We start from the raw sequence: 20068 nt of genomic DNA on the forward strand, positions 1-20068 counted from the left end.
ATAAAGCCCTAATTATAATTTATAGTCAGATAAAAATAAGTTACAGACATGTGATGATTAGGATAAGAAGTGCACACACATACGTTATATAAAAACAATCAAGGTTGATATGTGAATAATTGATAAGGTCAAAATGTGACTCAAGGAAAATGAATACATTTGCTTGCCCGAAAGCTAGAATAAGCTATGTGAGCTTGACATAGCTCCTTGTAGAAAATAGCACATTTATTTGAAAAAAATGTCTGTTTTAGAAAATAACACTGAAGAGGTATGTGGTTAGCATTAAAAATGTACTACACCTGATAAAGTACAGTGTCACGTGGGATGTGATAGCATTATACGAAAGTGTCTTACTTATGTAAAAAAGGTACATGAGTATCGTAAATATGTTAATAATATGTGGAATGTTAGCATGCGATTATCAGTGAATCAGTAAACATACAAAAAAAATTAGCACTCCTTTATGTCGTGATTGTCTGTAAGATAAAATAACGTGTTCGAATGAGCGATTCTCGAAACCGTGAAAACAGTAATAAATTGTTTATGGGGACGGCAGTGGAATAAAACGTGAAAATAAGTACGGTTAGATTTGACAGGAATCGGTCTGTGATGACGAGTGAACATAAGGATAAAGAATAGCGAAATGTGAACATGTTCTGATGAGCCGCAGTAGAGTAAATAGCGTCGATTAGCAACTAGTGGATATGCATTCACATATGTAGATTACATATATGAATATATATATATATATATATATATATATATATATATATTGTTTTATACGTGTTCTTTTCAAACCCCTTTGGAAAATTATATCTTGTCATTTTAAAAAGTGTTTACGTAGTAACTTATTTTTTTTATTTTTGTACGTTTTCATCGAACTCCTCTTCTTTGTTAATTTGTTCATTCACTTTTTCAAGCACATTCTTTGTACTCTTGATCCTCTAGCAGTTTTAACGGCACACTGCTCTCGGTAATCACAAAATGTTTAATCAACATGTTAATTGTTACATTCAATTTGATTGAAAATATTATCACATATTTTGTGATCATTTACGTACAACTAGAAAACTTATAATGTTAGACGAAAATTTAGAGCATTTTATTAGTATTGTAATCAAATATGGACAATGGCCGTCAGTGGAATCCAGGACGCGCGTTACGTTCTAATTGGGACTTGTCAGATGGATGTACCTGCATCTCAGATTTGACGTTCGATCCCCGACTTGAACTCGGTACCACTCCCTTTAAACGCCATCGCGTTATGCACTGAGCTACTGAATAATTGTAGTCCTAAACATCAATTGGAACATTCAAATAACCAATACAAAAACGAGTTAAAACTTCATCTCTGAACCCAGTCGATGGGAAGATTCAAACAAACAATACTAAGAACGGTATTAGGTTCGAGTTCAGGAGTAAGTATCAACTCTGAGATGCAGGTACATCCATCTGGTTAGTCCCTAATGGGAAGAAAAGCACGTCTTGGATTTCGATGCTAGCCATCATCTATCTTTGATTATTGTACTTGTGACTTAAGGCAATATCGACGAAATCTGAACAGAATGCACACATGCTGAATGAGACTGACCAGTTACAGTTTTAAGCCTTAATGGGAAGATACAATTAAACAATGCAAAAATGTATTACGTTAGTGATTGAAGAACATAAATTATGTGTATCACTTTAGAACAACAATTGTTTTTCTTTCCACTTTGTTATTATAGAATCACAGAGATAAAGTTAGTCAAATGTGATAGACAAACTTGTTAATGAGATTAATGTAGAGTTGTAAATCACGGCTTGATCAACTCTGAGAAGGAACCAAATCTAGAGATATGTCTTTTGGATTTCAGAGGTCAAATAAAACTTCCAACTCTCAATAGAACAAATGACAGTCCATCAAGATTTTGTAATTGTTTAATTGACACGTCTTTTGCTTTCACAACAAGAATGCTTTGAGATAATCATTTGAGTGGCTAAAAATCTATTCAACCTACACGATATTGATTGTGATCATAAAATGTAGTGAATCTGAGAGTGATTGAAATGCAGTTTTGTTTTTCTCAAAGAATGATTGGATTTGTAAAAAGATAACATCGTTGTTTATGACCAAATACTTGCCAGAAAGATTTATAAATTAATTAAAACTGTTTGTTTTATTATCTACGTCAGCCGTGAAATCTATATAAGGTGTTCAATGAACGCATCTATACCAAAACATTATTAGAAATTGCTTCCGTTCTGCATCTTTTAAAAAACAATGTTATTACTGCTTGTTATTTTGTATTTGTTTTTCTTGAAGGAGAGACTTGTGGAATATTCAGCAGCACAAAACTATGCTGTAATTTTGTATTCGATTCAATAATTATTATTACGATTCTTTAAAGAATGGCAAAGGAAATCTTGAACGTAAAATCCCTAAAGGCAGTGAGTTCACCGTTGGTGAAAAATTCCGTGTTCGAGTGGTTCTGAGTAAGGATCTAGAAAACAATGCAAATTTCGATTTATTCAAGGTCAGTCAATTATAAGAATTTCACTTGCCAATTCATATACTTTTCATTTTATTCTTTATTTATTTCATATATTATATATATATATATATTACATATTATTATATTATATTTATATTTACTCGATAGCCCAGTTGTTTGTAAATGTGCATTACATGCCTTAGTTCCAAAGTTGATCCATTATTCAAAGCTCTAAGTTACTGATTCAGTACAAATTTTAGTTACCTAATGCATCAAACATAAAAAATGCCATTGAAATTGTGAATACAGCTCGGTCTAATATTTAACGTTTCGTCTTGCTCTTTGTACTTTTCGAAATATGTACTTACATTGAAGAACATTAGGTTGGCTAAAACGTTAGTTATTACAACTGACTTTAGAGTTTCTGGCATATGCTTTCAAGTACGATATATGCATTGTTACATGGTCACAGAACGCACACCAACTAACTATTACATTCGTGTTCTCGCAGATGGTAGGTATTATTAAAGAAGGTGAAGTTGATAAAACATTTGATAGACAAACTATTTTATCTGAAAACTTATCTCAGAAATGATAAAAATGTTGGACCGGAAATACTAGAAAACTGACTAGTCGAAGGTAGTATTATTTTTTCCGAGAACATTGTCTTCTTAAAATTACAACAGTAGATTGTTACTGTGTAAGTATAAAGATGAAGACTAACAACCTTATCAACTGATTTACCATTATTCCCTAATACTCTGTGTCTAACACCACTATTACTTACCTGGTGATCCCACCAGATGCGAGCAATATTTCTAAGACATATGTGATCAAATACTAGTATCTTACGAGCACATTACGAGTACTAATAATGGCCACGTTTCGCAGCTGTAAAGTAAAACAGAACGAACTGATGCACAGTATACTCGTCCCTAATTGATAGACGGATATCTCGCCTTCGCTATAAATGACGTAAGTTGGCAAAAGCCGAATGAGCTTTTTTGAGCTCGTGCAGAGATTTCGTTAGACACCAACCCATCAGGGCTGATCAGACACGCTGGACTAACTCACTCCCTATCCTTAGTTCAGCTGTTGATGCAGACCAGTCCTGAAGCAACAACTTGCATTTAAACAAAGAGAAATGCATTCCAAACATCCTGGCATTGTTGCTCAGTGCTACCAAAACATTCTGCCATTGTGCACAATCACCATGTCGGTTGTGTACTAAAGCCACTGATATATCTAGAATTTGGAACCATAGATTTTCAATCACTATCCTCCCTCACGAAATAATTTTGGGTCCTTATGTCGCAATGTTACGACCAATCTGACGCTCTCAATTTGTATTATCTTCTCATATCGCGCACTTCGATTATTATGTGTGATTATTTGGGGATACACACTGACATATAATTTGAGGCATTCCATTATGTGACTTTGACTTGCATAAAAAATATTATGCACATTCCTTTTAATTTTCACGTTAGAATACACAAGGCCATTGTTCCAATTGTCAGATAAATATGCATTGATATCTCTAATTAACACGTGTGATCCATCTAGACTTGATTCTCCTGCAAAACAATCAAATGGAAAACATGCATCTGCCTCATACTCATTAGAATAATCTTGGACTCGATTTGAATTTTCTGCCTATGCAAACTTCATATCTGGGCAAACTGGTTCTCCGAATGCTTCGGGATAACTTGCTATTCCCTCATCATCATCATACCACTGACTAGGGATTCTACTCAACATAAATTGTTTGTGAGAATATCCAACTTCTGATACAATAACGTCAGAAATGTGACTGGAAGTCAACTCATTCAGAACATATTTGTCACATTCATTAGCAATACCACTAGAGATAAATCCGTTGTGTAAACAAATAACATCCGATGCAATACCGTAAGGACTGTATTCAAATTTTAACGCATGTGGAACTTGTTCCTCACATTTAATTAAGATCTCACCAGAAAGAAATGAGTCATTAGGACAAACTACATTTGATAAAGTAACATTAGAGTTCCGATCAGGATTTAGTGCACTTGATATATCCTCCACATATTTGTAAATAATTTCATTACAAATACACAAACCATGAGAACAACGCATATCTGGTAAAATAATATCATGAATCTGATCAGATTATGACTCGTTTGAAACATTCAACTTAATAGGATCGGAATTACAAGGTTTAGCATTACTCATAGCAAAACGAATAGTAGTAGCAGTATTACAAACTGCTCGTATGTGTCCAATTTTACCACGTTTAGATCATTTTGAACTACGAAATACACATGAACTGCGTGAGTGAAATTCGCCACAAGACAAGCATTTACAAAACTTGCGCACATCTTCGTGACCTGCTTCTCAACTTCTCAGTGAATTGCTATCTGCATAACCTTGATTACTCATTGGATTGGGATGATGTAGTAATGTAGTGGTATTCTCGATGTCCTGACGAATCAATTTAGGAGATTTTCCTCATTTACAGCTTCCGGACTTTGTACTTTTCATGGTCTAGTAGTAGTTACTTGGGAGTCGCATTAAGATATGAAATAGGCTTTTCTGAAAATGCCAAAGTTTTTAATAAACCGTAGCTTTGTTTTCGATGAATGTAAGAAAATGAGCCACAATATTAACATCCTCAACATCTTCCTTCCATATATACCTGAAAAGCATCAAAATTTTAGTGTGTGTCCATCTGTTCCAACACAAGATCCTGCTCGTTATGCCAATGTGATAAATAGAAGTATTTGAATTACTGTACAAACTAGGAATCCCAGAATTAACTCAATTTAGACCAAAAAGGTCTACATGAGAACAAACAAACGCATTGCATTTAGAATTCGAAATCGGAGCGAAATCAAGTACAAGGGGATCATTAGTTCGTACAAACGTCATAACCAGTCAGATGGGATTAAATCCAGTTTCCAGAGTCTAGATGAAATATTAGTCAACCTGGTCTCTAAAATCGAACAACCATACTTAAAGACTTATGGAATGATTCATCTGAACTAGCTGCTCTTCCTCGTTTCAGACTTCTTATTGGTTTTTGAACTTTAATTACAGTGGGAGACCTACTTCAATGTTTCACTCAGGCTCTTTGGGAATAGTGAATAATTGTAGAATAGCTTGGAGACTGATCATGAATACAGTGATCTTAATTGCTGTTAGAGGTATGAGGTCGGTCATCACTTCCCGGTTGCCCTCACTATGGAAGAGTTCTTGTGGTGGTACCTGAAACGGAAATTGGGTTAGAGGTGGTCTTAGTGACACGAGAGTGTGACCGCAAAGGACAAGGGACAACTACTTGAGGTGGGTCATACACGACCATTTTGTGAGTAATTTTCGTGCTAGCTTCGTACTTGTTGGGACCTTACCACCGGAGATAGAAGTCCGTGGAATAAGGTGAGGTGTTCATTTTCAGAGTCGACATTTATTAACCCCATCCTTCCTTATGGGAAAACAGCATCAATATTATGGTGGTCATCCGAAGGAAACACCTTACTGCCGTCACACATCTATACACACAGAAGTACGACTTCACCCTTGGACCTTGGATTTACTGCCTTTGGTCTTACCGCTCTTCAACCGACCTGTCTGGCATGGTAAGATCTTGAGGAACGACAGTTCCAGCCAGTATCGTTCGACTGGTTCATCATGATAGGCAAGCTTGATCACCACTTCAAGGTAGCACCAAAGGTCAGGATTTGATAAGTAGTGTGTGATAAATATAAATATGTTAAGAAGCTGACACAAGTACAATACTACGAGTGTTTTCAAACGATATGTGTCAGATCTTTACCATAGAATGTACATTGCACAATTTAGTCAACAATGTTACTGCTCGCGATTCGACAACACTTCAGATCCAGTATCAATTACGATCATTAATTTGTTCATCAGTGAACAAGGAGTGTAGATGATTAGTCTTTCATGATCACTTTAGTTCAGGAAACTAGTAGACTAATTTGTGTCACAGATTTCGACACTCCACTTTGTCCTTCCGAACAAATGACGAGACAATTGAGAAACAAGAAAATGTGTAACTCATTGCTCTGTGATAATCCTCGTTGATTTGGAATACTGAGAATCTCACCAAAATCAACAGTTACTGAACATTCGATAGTCTTTAAAAGTAAACTTCTTTTCATTTTCTGTTTGATTGGAACAGTGTATTTTGTGAATTACAGTTGCAGGTCAAGGATGCTTTGAGATTCTGGACAAAGGCAATACAACCGAAGAAACATCCTACTCAAAAAATATTAATAGAACGGTCAGTTTATTAACAGTCGTACAAATTGAATAATTCTCATGTTGTATTATTGTTAGGATTCTCCTTATTGCAGTTGACCTGTGGTCCTAAACATTTGCTTTGATATCGTATGACTAGAAATCAATGTGATGCTTGTTCAGGGACCAAACCACCTATATTTTATGTCTGTTCTCATACGAAAGTAAACCTGTAGTGTATCAGAGTCACCACTTGATTACGCCAACGCTGACATATACAAAGAAAGTAGAACAACATGTTTATACTGTCCACAGACACTAAGACATTATTGTTTCAAATACTTTTGAATCCAGAGTGAACTGATAATAATAATAATAATAATAATACAAAAATACAAAGTGCACCGATGAACAGATTACTTTCATCATAGTAAACAGACAGACGTACTGATATTTTGTCAACCTACAATCCATCAGGCATGATAATGCGTCCAAGAAAATGATCGGTCATCAGCTCAATCAAATAGTCCATTGAGTACCATCGGTCAGAGTATAGAGTAAGGCCAGTCTTGATGCAACGAATTTCACTGTTGAAAGAGGATTCCATCCTTGTAATTGTTTCTTTCCTGATCAATGTGTTCTGAATTGTCTGCATAATGTCAGGGCCTTCATTAAACAGATATTTGTTCACACCATGTATCCAGTGGTTGAGTGATTTTTTAGGAAGAGTGCCAATCAGTGAAAACCAAAACTAAGGAAGTGATATTCCGAGAACATCTCTGACAGAATTGAACTAAGTATGAGTAGAGAACAGCCTTGATATGCACATTGAGTGGTTGTTAATCAGGATGGTAGCTGATCGTGTCTATTATTGTTTGAGCAACGAGAAGTTAGAAATTTATTGTGTTTTGAAGACACCTCAGTGGTAAACACTGACACAAAACATCCTGGTCGATGGCTGTCAACTTTTTGAATGTGTCATTACACGATGATGTGTACTCACAGCGATAAATAAACATTTCTTTTCCTGTTGTTTAATCTCCTTTCGAATGCACTAGCAATTGCGATAACCGAGTTCGATCACTGATGCGGCCACGTTATCATTACTGTGAAGGTGGTTGTAATAACGTGTCAATATGTAACGGTTTTGAAATCCCAGAGAAGTATCTTCAGGTCAGTTGCCCAGTTGAAATGATTGAATTTTTGTCGCAACGTTAGCGTGGAGATTATATCTTATCCATCATCAAAAGACATCTCGTTTAATGTAAGCAATGATCAGTTCCATTCTCAACAATCATATGAAAAACATCATTTATGAATTCACACCAAATATGAATTGCAGATAGTTTGTAAGTTTGTAATTCGTCACCTCTGTGATTTCAAAACACTCCTAAGTGTCAGAGGAAAGTAAATCACGTTTAGATCTACATTATTCCCAAAACATTACAATGTAGATAGAGTAAACTCAGATGTAGTAAATTTACTTATTGCTTACACAGAGCCCCAGTGAAATAAGCAAACCATACATTAAATACATTATTTGCGCATCTTCCTTCAGTTGTCTTTACATACCCTGTGATTTTTTAAATTCTGTTGCCATTACATTGCTATCTGTTTGCCTTCCTGTTCTCTTCAATTCAATCTTATGCTGGCAGACATTCCACTTTCGATTGCTGCTACATACTACTTATAGTTAGCATATAACATAACAGGATTACTAGACGCTACATATGGATTAACAGGAAAGTGATTACAGTTGGTATCGAGTAACAGCGAGTACGATCTGTATCCGAGTGTCGTGAATTTTATGCGGTGAAATTCTTCCTTTCAAATACGTACGCTAGGAAATCTCACTGCATCATAGTGATAAATAACCGAACTATCAAACTAGTCAGCTATCAATCTTGTCGCAAATTCATTTCGATGTGGTTAACTTTTCCACTACATTTCATTTTTACCGGGCTGTGAGCATGCAAGACACTGTATCGTTTTCACCATCACTCTGAATATTTTTTTCTTCGTAACCATGCGAAGGAGTTAACGATTGTTTCAGAAGTTGAAGAAACTCTGAGAGATACACACAGTGTCTCATGATGGAATATCATTCTTAACACAAAAACAAAATGTTCTCATTCTCAAACATGGTCGAGTTACAGAGGTTTGTTTACAAATTTAGATTCTATCAATCGATACTGGCTGAGGAAGTGAAGCTTCAGCAGTGGTGTTGTTATTCGGTATATTAACTCGGTTATTTAGATTTCCTATGCACTATGAAATCCATCATTAGAAAAACAAAACACTGATTTCCAGTTATTGGATCAGTTTTGACAACAGAGGTAGCTTAAGACATTTCGATTACAAATTTTATATGCCTTGTTCTCTGACAATTTTATGCAAACCTTTCTCATGTTCCGACTCTATAGAAATGTCGTTCATCTGAAAAAGATGTTGTGAGTAAAACTGAAGTCAAAAAGCGAGGCAACATTGACTTTGTTCTCTTTGTTCGTTCGCATAATGCTTGCATATCTGAAAGTACAATGGCTACAGCTGACACTTGTGAGAAGGATTTGGACACCGATAGGTATGTAACAGATCAGTTGGTCTATGAAAATTATTGTTTGCATTAGATTTAAATCTAATACCGAAATTACCTTATCCGAATTTTAGCTACACAGATGTTCTTGAATTTGTTTTTTTCATATCATTCAAGTAGCATAACTTCCTAATTGTCCACTAACAATACGAACAAGTCGTTGTCAAACGTAACCAACAAGTGCAATGATTACGTCACTACCTCTCAAAACCCGACGTAATTCAGATAACATACAAATCAACAAAATTAAACTAGTTCATGATCGTCAGTGTTGATGGAAATTTAAAAAATATGCCTCGATTTTGTGCAACAGGAAACACTTCTATAAATGTGATTAGCATTTGAGGGAAATCATGCCAACCGTTCGAGATACCAGAGTTGTCCACCGAAGACTGCGTACAGTAATGTGATGTGGTTACTCAATCTGGTGGTGAGGTGTTATCGTGATTAGACATAAAAACTGGGAACAGTTGTATTTTTCTGATCCACTATTATACAGTTGCATTAGATATATAGAAAAAAATAGAGGAATCCACCAATCAAATGACAAAAATCTACCCGTTTTTAAAACACTATTTCCGTCAACATTTATAGGTTGGTGCATCTTCTTTCTGAATTTTCATTGTAAATTACCGCTGCTTTGTGATACAGTAGCTTTCGTTGTTACCGTAGTTACTTCAAATCCGTTAACTTTTCAATGGGTCGAAAGCTTGTCAGTTACTACGATTTACACCACATATTCTTTACATTATTCTGTGCCTAATAATTGCAATTGTATTACTTTTTATAAACAAGACCAATCGCAGGTTCGATTGTAATTTGCTCAGCGATGAAATATCTTGATTCCAATCCAGGAGAATTGAAACGAATAATTATTCATGAATTAGGACATACATTCGTGAGTGAAACAACCATTAATTACACAGTTTATTTATTCTTGCATTCATCTTTTGTAACGATGACTATTGAAGTCACTACACAATGTGCGCAATGCAACAGTATTAATAAATTATCATTACTTTCTGAAGATAAGTCGCCTTTATGATGAGAAACCTGGAAAGTCAATATAAATTGTCAATGAACAATAGTTCAGTAAGCATTTAATTGACAGAATCTATAATTAAATAAGTTCTTGATCGCTGAAAAATTTCCATTATATTATATTAAAACACAATCATATAATTAAACAAGTATAAAGGTGACAATAAAGAAAATGATATTAATATCATTCAGACTATTATCGCAATAGAACAATCAAAAATTTACCAACATTATCAGTAATGACTTATTGATAAAACTATATTGCTTTAATCCATATATAATAGTTGTTTGGATCTTCCCATTGATGCTTGAGAGTATTGTTGATCAGTCTTCGAATGCGCGCTTGTCAGAAGAAAGTTATAGCCACTCTTTATGAAGAAAGTAATAGAAGGTTACAGCATTATCGTCACTGACTTCTATTCTGAGCCATATCTGATAACGTCTCTAGCAACTTTGTTGCACCATCTCTTGGACCCCAGCCAGGGAGTCATGAAGGACCAACAGAAGCCTGCCCTTTGTAGCTTTCTTTCATACCACGACATCATGTCATACACTGACCTCCTCTCCACCTTTTCCAACCAGTCCCAGGGTCGGCAAATAATGCACGACGTGGAATTCTCTGGGACGACATTCGTAAAACATGTCCAAGCCACCGAAGTCAGTGTCTCAAGATGGTGACACCAATTGAATTATCGTCTCGACGCCCGAACACACGATGCCGAACCTCTGCATTACTAACATGGTGTTGCTACTGTATGCCAGCAATCCTTTGGAGACAACTTTGATCGAACACAGAGAGTCGTCTAACATCCTCAACTCGGAGAGGCCAGGTTTCAAAAGCATAGAGCAAATATGCTCTCACCGACGCGTTGTAGATCCGACCTTTTACAGTCAGACTAACATCACGAAGGCGCCAAAGATAGCCCAGATTGGCATAAGCCACTCTGGCTTTCACTATACGTGAATCGATCTCATCACTCACGCCACCACTAGCACTTATGTAGCTACCTAGATACACAAACTTCTCAACTACTTCAATCTGCTCACCATCCAGGGTGAGTACAGGATTAGAATCCTGCCAGTCTTGTAGGAGTACTTTGCACTTTGAAGGTGCAAAGCACATGCCGTACCTGCGGACACTGATTTCCAACTGATTAAGTGCGGATCGCATGACTTGGGCATTATCGCACAGTAAGATAATATCATCCGCATACTCAAGGTCGAGAAGTCTTTCTCCAGGCAGCAGATCGACACTGCCATTACTTACATTCATCAGAGCTGTTTCCAGGATGTCGTCGATGGCAAAGTTGAAGAGGAATGGTGAGATCAGGCAACTTTGCCTAACCCCAATGCTCGAATGGAACAAGGGAGAAAGGTGGTTGTATGCCCTCACTCTGCCTGAGGTGTTCGTGTACAGGGTTTTTAAGATGTTAATAAACTTCTCAGGCACACCCTTCTTCAATAGACAATCCCAGAGAACAGTCCTGTCCAACGAATCGAAGGCAGCCCTGATATCAAGAAACACTACGATTGTTGGCCTGCGATAAGTATGACGGTGTTCTAACATTTGGCGAAGGGTGAAGATATGATCAATACATCCTCGACCAGAACGAAAACCAGCCTGCTCCTCGCGAGTCAATCGTTCTCGGGTTTTAAGCAACCTACGAAGAATGATAGAAGCCAATAGTTTGGACGCAATCGGAAGTGGACTTATCCCCGATAGTTGTTACAGGAACAACGTGAACCCTTTTTAAAAATAGGGACGACTATCGACTCATTCCATTGTGTTGGAACACTTTCTAGCTCCCAAACCTTTGCAAACAACACCGTCAGTTCCTTAGCCAGAAAGTCACCACCATCTTTAAAAAGAGCCGGAGGTAAGTCATCTGGGCCCGGTGATTTGTAGCGCTTCAGGAGTTGGAGTTCCTTGCAGACTTCCGCCTCGTTTGGTGGATCAGTCGTCACCGGCCATGGGGGACAGGACAAACTGGTTGATATTGCCGGAGCAGCAGGCCAGTTGAACTGCCCTTCGAAGAATTCCGCCCATCGTCCAAGACGTCGAGAGATGTTAGTAATAGGGATCCCATCATCCTAGCAGATTGTTTCACTCACACCAGACTTCTTGCTGCCAGTGGCTCGAATGAGTTGGAAGAGCTTCCGGCAGTTACTAGATGCAGCTGCTGCTTCCATCTCATTAGCACGCTCCGACCACCAGGTTTCTCGGTCCTTAGGCAAGCTTTGCCCGATTTCATTACGTAACAGCCTTCGTTTGTGGTCAAACTCACGGTCACCCGGAGTAGACCGACGGGCTTCGATCGGTTGCAAGGAGCCAGAAGAAACCCAGTGCTTATAAGCGGAACGTTTCGCAAGCGGCTTTGCTCGCCATTTTCATGGCGTCATGAAGTTGCAACCAATGCTCATCTATACTTTTCGGTGGGATGGTAGCTAGCCTAGAAGCTAGCTTGGCTCGATAATTACTTGCAACAGAAGTTGAAGCCAGTTTACTAACATCAATCCTTTGATGGCGGTCAATCCTTCGGCCACTGAAAAGTAAGGTGAGATTGGCGCCGACCAGGGCATGATCAGACTCCAGATAGGTACTCCAAAAGGAGCGGCAGTCTTGTACACAACCACGCCAGCGGTAGCTGATCGCGATGTGATCAATCTGAGTCCAGGCTTGGGATGCAGAGGGAGGACGCCAGGTGGCACACAGGCGATGACTGTGCCGGAAGTTAGTGCTAGCCAGAAACAGGTTGTGGTCTGTTCACAGTTGCAGAAAACGGTCCCTAACAAGTCCTCAACGGCCACCTAAACGACTCTCTTCTGTGCCTAGACGCCCGACCTGTGCATCCAAGTCTCCGGCTAGTACTACAATATCTGTCGAACGCGCTTTCTGGAGAAGAACAGTTAACTGGTGGTAAGACTCATCCTTGATTGCATCCGGGCTGCAATCTGTCGGGGCATAGGCGGAGATGACGAAAAGACACCGTTTCTCACGCCGATTTCTTCTCACTTTGATGGAACTTTCTAATCTAACAGCACATAACCGACTGTTAATGGGGATCCAATCGATCAGTGCTGCCTTAGCTCTAGCGCTTAGTGCGACACCAACGCCAGCAAGACCAGACGAGGATATCACAGGGTCCCCGGATAAGCGCATGTGAAATGAGCTATTCGAGGCGACAGATGGAGAGCGAATTTGTAATACTTCACCAGAATCTTGAATGCGGGTCTCGGATAGACAGCAAACATCAACATTAAGACTTTCTAAAGACAAAGCCAGCCCCATCTGTTGTCCGATCTGCATTAGTGTGCGAACGTTGAAGGAAGCCAGCTTGAACGGTGTACGTGGTTTCTGAAAGGCTGGTTCAGTATTCATAATCGGTGGAAGCATTCACTTTCGACCAGACAGTGACTGGAGATCGTTTAGATAGGACAGAGTTTCCACCATGAGCGAGCTACCGCATAAGTTGAAAAGTAATGGTACACAAATTGAGAATAAAAGGGAGTGAATTAGTGATGTGGTAAATAGTAATAATAATAATAATAATAATAATAATAAAAGTAATAATAATGATAATAATAATGTAAAGTGTCTTGTTTCTAGTAGGTGCGAGAGTAATACTGTCAGTAGAATGTGTCATTTCATTTATTTGTGTATGGGCTGTGATACTGCCCAGGCGCCCAAACAGAAGCAGGTGGTTTTCTTAGGGAGCCACACCCGTAGCCTTTGACCTAAAGGTCTGATCCACAAGGCAGTGGAGAATCGTGAGGAGATGCAGTCCCATGGTAGCCGGTGATCAACAATTGGTTCATGCGCCATTTGTTCCCTCAGGATACTGCAGCCCATGTGCACCATTGGTTTGGAATCAGGGTTTGCCAACTCCCCTAGGTGAACTTTCCGTGTCCACAAACCCGGTTAAAGCGCCAGACATTCGCTTTTCGTCCTTTCACTTTCGTAAACAACAGTAGTGCCACGAGAAGGCAGTGAGTAGGACTTCCCAGGCAGGGGCTATATACGCGTGGCCATGTGAGAGCATTTCGAGAGGGAGAGTGGACTCTCCCCACTCTCGTCCATACCAGGGCATTTTGGGGCAAGGAACTGTAAACTCAAGAACAATTCGACAGCTCAAGTTATATAATTTTGTCACGTTCCATTATTTACAACAGAACGTCTTGTTAAGAAATATATTGAGATGCTTATAGTTGTTTTACGTTCGTGAATCAATTTTAACTACTGTTTGAATGACACGGGTGCAGTGAATGCCTTTAAATCCATCGAAGAGATCAAGTGTATTGATTTACTCCATTTTTCAATGAGGAAGTTAAAATAATGACAGTACGTTACATTAAATAAAATCTTTCGCAATAATAAACAAAATCATTTGAAATATACCTCTTACTGCCATCTTAAGATTCCCTCAAATGATTGTAACAAATGGTAAAATATTATTTTATTGAACAGGGCTTTGATTATTGGTTGTTTCCTTACCTACGTTATGATGATGGTAGTCCCAGAACAAGGCGTAACCCACAAACTGGTGAACCGGAATTGCCAAAACATGTCAACGAAGGATTAAAAGCTGATCGGTAAGGAACATTTAAAACATAGTGCACTAACACAACACTGTTTTATTTAAATTACGTAAAGCAATGGAGTTTCAAATGCTTTCTCGAATTCAACTTGTAGAACACGTTCCACACAATTATCAAAAATCTTACAGTTTCCTCAAATCATGTCTAACTTTTTAAGTTGAACAGTTCGTTTACGCAGTAGATAAGTATTCCATCGCAAATCACTGGCATAAAGTAGCTAATTCAATCAGTAACTGGATAATCGATTGTATTTTGGCAACAAATCGACTCCATTATGAACGACGATGAATGAATCAAGGAATGCTAATTTCTCATTGAATTCCCTACATTGTACTGGGACTGGCCTCATTTAGTAAGCACAGTATTAAAAGCCAAATACCCATGGGAACGTGAGAATTTCAGTTCATATGTTCGGGTCAAGACAGGCAGAGTCTATACAAGCTATATAACTCTTCATCACCTTAATACTATTCACATACCAGATAAAATGACCGAGCTTTTAAAATACATTTCAAACGTTACAGTATCAGTTTACTTATTGGAACCTTGTTTTCAGAAATACTATACAATACGTGTCCAGGAAATGGCGTACCGTCTCCAGTGACCAGACGTACCAGAGAGTCGGATTAACATTACGGAGTGTAGTCGTAAGTACATCATTGACTTTATGCATATTTCAATGATTCGGTGATGTTTTATTGTGTTTTACTCCAAGAACTTGTTTTATTGGCATATGAAGAGAGAAAATGTTTGTTAGAGTGATTTGTTTGTTCACTATCGCCTTAATTAGATGGATGTTATCAATGAATGTTTGGTTTAATATCATAAAAGCTTCACATCTATCGTAAATTGTCGATTGGAAATCAGGTGTTCTAACTGAAAATCATGACAAATCAATTTACTTGTGAATATTTTGTCATTATACTTTGACACAAATATTAGCAATAGCGTATACTAAAAGAATAGAATTTACGGTCAATCTTCAAATCATACAGTGCAGTGCCAAGTCAGTCCACTTTATACAGAGTTCGATCGTTATGTCGATCAGCACACTTCATTGTACGTATGCGAACGTTCATGTCTTACAGCTGACTAATACGCATAGACGCGGAAAGGACGAGGGAAACTGATACTCAATGCTTGGTGGTTCGCCCAATACTAACTTGCCCTGAACGAGGAGGAAGTACAGAAGACAAACGACCACCAGTCCACCCTTTTAAAACCTTTTTCGATTTTTAACAAATTATCACCAATTATCCTTCGTCCATCTATTCAAAGCTGTCTAAAAATTATCTGTACTGGCCTTTGTACTGTATTTACAGGGACATTGACACTTCAACATGACTCTCACACAACGTTAATAAACAGTTGAACCTAACAGTCATTACTACGTATATATCTTAAAAGCCCTTCCATTTTAACACAAATTTATATGTTTCTTTAAATTGCAGTAGTTTCGTTGACTACAAATAACCTGAAAAGTGTAGCCTGTTGATGAATATTTGAAATTCAGAAAAGGATCTAGATAAGTTTATTTTTATTTTCTGTTCTTTCAAACAGAACTTTGCTAGAAATCATTTTCGATGCAATGAGCTTGATGCGGTTGATCTAGAATCGGACGGTCACGGTGGATCTCGACTTTCACACTTCGAACGACGTCTATCAATCGTAAGTTTACAGTAAATTCAACAACTATCAAGTCATAAATATTCTCTTGAATGATTATTTCAACGTTATTTCTGTGTTTTAATTTTCAGGGTGAAGTGATGTCTCCTAAAGTCGACATCATGGCGTCTGTTTCTGGTTTAACTCTCAGCTTCTTCAAAGATACTGGGTAAATTTCAAAATAGAATGTTATTGAATGTGTGAATATGTGTATCCATGGTGAAAATTTTGTTATATTTTCTCACAATGTATCTGTAAGCTTAAGACTGTGATAATTTAAAAGCAGTAGTTACAAACTTTTGTTATACGAGCTTCCTATTCGTGACCTCGTTCCGCTAATTGTGTGAGAAAGCTGATAGTTGTCAGGAAGCTCTATTAACTAAACTCTAATTGTAAGTGTATGGATAACTTCCCATACATATATATCTATCGCCCTTTGTTAGTGGGACATAGATGTTTTATGTATGCATGTATGCATGTTTCATGCATGATGGTGTTGCTGCGCGCTGATTGGTTAATTCTAAACCGATCAGCCCGGGCATATTATTGCAGAAAAATCTATAAGCTTCTTATGTATATACTATAAATATATGAACGTTATTTAAACTAGTGATTGCTGTTCACTTACTATTATTATTTTGAATACAATTTCATTCCTGTTCAAAGTGTTCTGATTTTGGGGTCTTGTCGAGTGTCATTGGATAAGAATACTAAGCAATAGGAATAGCTGGGTCGTTTATATAGCAAAAATACAATTATAACACCCTTGGAACTTTAAAACAGGTTCCCGACCAACAGTGTGTATCGGTCTTCTTCTATCGTCGAACGTTGACCCATAGGTTGCACCTATCAGAAACCCCAACATATCACTTGGCCGATGTCTGGTCGACTGAGTGTATTCATTCATAATCATCTGTATTCCCAGAGTCTGCTAATCCTACAAACTATTCCATTGAACGATTCCTGAGAATGAAATTGTCAGAATGTCTGTGCCTTAAATCAGGCATAACATTATTGTACTGTTTAACTTCGTGATAACCTTTTCATTAAATTCGCTACTTTCATTTTACACATCCTTCGAGTACTCATATAGTCCTAGTAGATTGCACAGAAGATTACAACAATGAAAAAAAAAGGATTTAGTTTTTATTAATTGTGTCTGATTAGTTGATTTGTCTTATTTAGTCTGATTGCTATACCAGTTTAGTCCGTTTACTATATTATTTTAGTTTATAAATTGAACCAATTAAGATTATTGATTGTAAGGTGATAATCGTCAATTCTTATCAGTAAATCCTCCGAACAGTCAGTAGATCTTCATTTTAAAATATAATGATGAAGGATGATATTTGTTAACTCTTCATCTTTCAGATGGTATGATGTAAATATGTCTATGGCTGAACCATGGGATTGGGGTCGTAATCAAGGTTGTGAATTAATTTTCGAAAGTTGTGGTCGATTCATTAAAAGGCGAGAATATAGATAAAAATTGATATACCACATTTTCCTTTTTTAATGTAAGCTGAATTTTGACTGACTAGGTTTGTTAAACAGACACTTAACTTACAATCGTTATCATCAATCACCTGTCGAGGTATATTAAACACATAATTACTTAATATCTATCGCAATCACAAGCATATATTTCTTGTCATTTGTACTTCGTTTTGTTGGTATTAGTTAGACAGAAGTTTTACAACTACCTTTCATTCAAAACACGGTTGTAAACACAGATTTGATATATTTAGTAAATAGTAAACTATCAAATCCACAAAGTATTTCAAAGATCAAGGTCGTTGATGAATCAGATTAATTAATCTATGGTTGAAAAGAATATAAACAATCTAATTGTTTTCTACATGAATCGTTATGGCCGTAAAATCCTGAAATAAAATCCCTAAAACCTAGCCATATCCTTTACCGATATGCGTCTCGTGAAAGTAAATATGACTGGTCACTGAGCATGAACTAGCAGACACTTATATTGACCATTTAACTTGTAATTTCCTTCCTACTATTGATTTCTATTCTGGACTGACTCAGTATAACAACACGTAATTCCGTTGATTAAAGTATTTGAAGTGTACACTCTGATTTTATTTTAATAGCCATGAATGGGGTATCTGGTATAACATGATCATTCTGTGTAGATCGTATCAATCGAATATATGGTCTGATTGCTGTAAAATCTGGGCAGACAGTGATGTTATCTTGTCACAAAAGCAGATAGTAGAAACAAGAAAATATATTTATTTCTGTCGTTATATGATTAACTGGCAAAAGCTGAATGTAGCTTGTAATAAATGGTATAATTTACAACGTGAATTGATATTTTTAAGTCAGTATCAATTGCCATTCTATATAAGTGTGGATACTAAACTCTGGTTAGTGAGCGAAGTAAATGACAATAGAAAGCAGTCTTTTGTCTGTAGTTGAATTCAGAGTTGCGAGTCATCAGCTTAGTTCACAAAATTCTTAGTTGTTTTAAACAAATGTAAATAGCAAATGGCTTCGGTGTCATGGAACATGACGAATAGTGCAAATAATGGTGATTAAACAGAAAATAACTAAAATCTATCAGAAAACTTTGCTCTGAATTATAGCTTAATTACGTTCTAGATATTTTAACAAATATAGTTCTCCAGTGATACTCACTTGTGAAACGACTGGTCAGTAAATTCACACTTTCTTATTTCACAGACAACGCGTTTCGTGGTAAACACATTCTCATTGAAATATCTACTGTCATTAATTCACGTTCATACCAAACATTTGAATGAAAATGTGCTGCTGTTGCATTTCATTGAGATAATGAACCAATCAATGTTCAACCATCTTTGAAAACATGGGAATGATAGACAGTCATTTCCTCCTTCTATGAAACGCCTCACCAGTGGGTATCCAGGATTCTTCATGTGGGACTCAAACACAGGCATTCGTTTTCGCGCGCGAACGCTTAATCTTCACACCGCTGAACTGACACCAAACGGCATTCATGCCTAACTTCAAACCATCACAGGATATTGCACGATTATCTTCCATTGTCTTCGGTGATTGACTGCCTCATACGAACACGGTTGAACTTCACTACTTTCATATTATTATTAGAATCACTTTTGGTCTGTTTTTATTCAACTTGACAGATTAATCCATCATTGGAGATTCAAATATGTGGTACAATATATATATATATATATATTAAAAGACTAATATTTGAACGAAGAATATTCTTTTCGATAAATTCTCTTCAGGTTCTACAATTATATATGATTCTAATAATACTATGAAAGTAGTGCAGTTCAACAGCCTTTGTCTTAATCAGAATATAATATTATTTGGACTGTACGCAATGTAATATGTTTGAAGTTATTCCCATAAAACTCAAACATACATTGGTTTTGTTCTTCATAAGTGTCTTGATGTCCAAGTCATCATACGCAAGCTCTTTTAAAACACA

The 20068-nt window shown here is 37.1% G+C and overlaps 1 protein-coding gene across 1 annotated transcript in view; it reads left to right on the forward strand.

Annotated features, from left to right (window-relative positions):
* Window positions 1–2213: 2213 nt before the first annotated feature.
* Smp_173070 (invadolysin (M08 family)) overlaps window positions 2214–20068 on the forward strand; it is a gene marked incomplete at its 3' end in the record, with an annotated part of 21715 nt that continues 3860 nt past the window's right edge. Inside the window, exons 1-11 of the mRNA XM_018792491.1 lie at window positions 2214–2344; window positions 2391–2516; window positions 6677–6759; window positions 7775–7889; window positions 9140–9297; window positions 10105–10234; window positions 14816–14940; window positions 15503–15593; window positions 16507–16614; window positions 16704–16780; window positions 17983–18000. Of these exons, the coding sequence (XP_018644396.1) occupies window positions 2264–2344; window positions 2391–2516; window positions 6677–6759; window positions 7775–7889; window positions 9140–9297; window positions 10105–10234; window positions 14816–14940; window positions 15503–15593; window positions 16507–16614; window positions 16704–16780; window positions 17983–18000 (1112 nt within the window). The 5' untranslated portion in view covers window positions 2214–2263. The remainder of the gene's footprint in view (window positions 2345–2390; window positions 2517–6676; window positions 6760–7774; window positions 7890–9139; window positions 9298–10104; window positions 10235–14815; window positions 14941–15502; window positions 15594–16506; window positions 16615–16703; window positions 16781–17982; window positions 18001–20068) is intronic.

This window comes from Schistosoma mansoni (assembly GCF_000237925.1).
Source record: "Schistosoma mansoni, WGS project CABG00000000 data, supercontig 0264, strain Puerto Rico, whole genome shotgun sequence".
Classification (NCBI taxonomy): domain Eukaryota; kingdom Metazoa; phylum Platyhelminthes; class Trematoda; order Strigeidida; family Schistosomatidae; genus Schistosoma; species Schistosoma mansoni.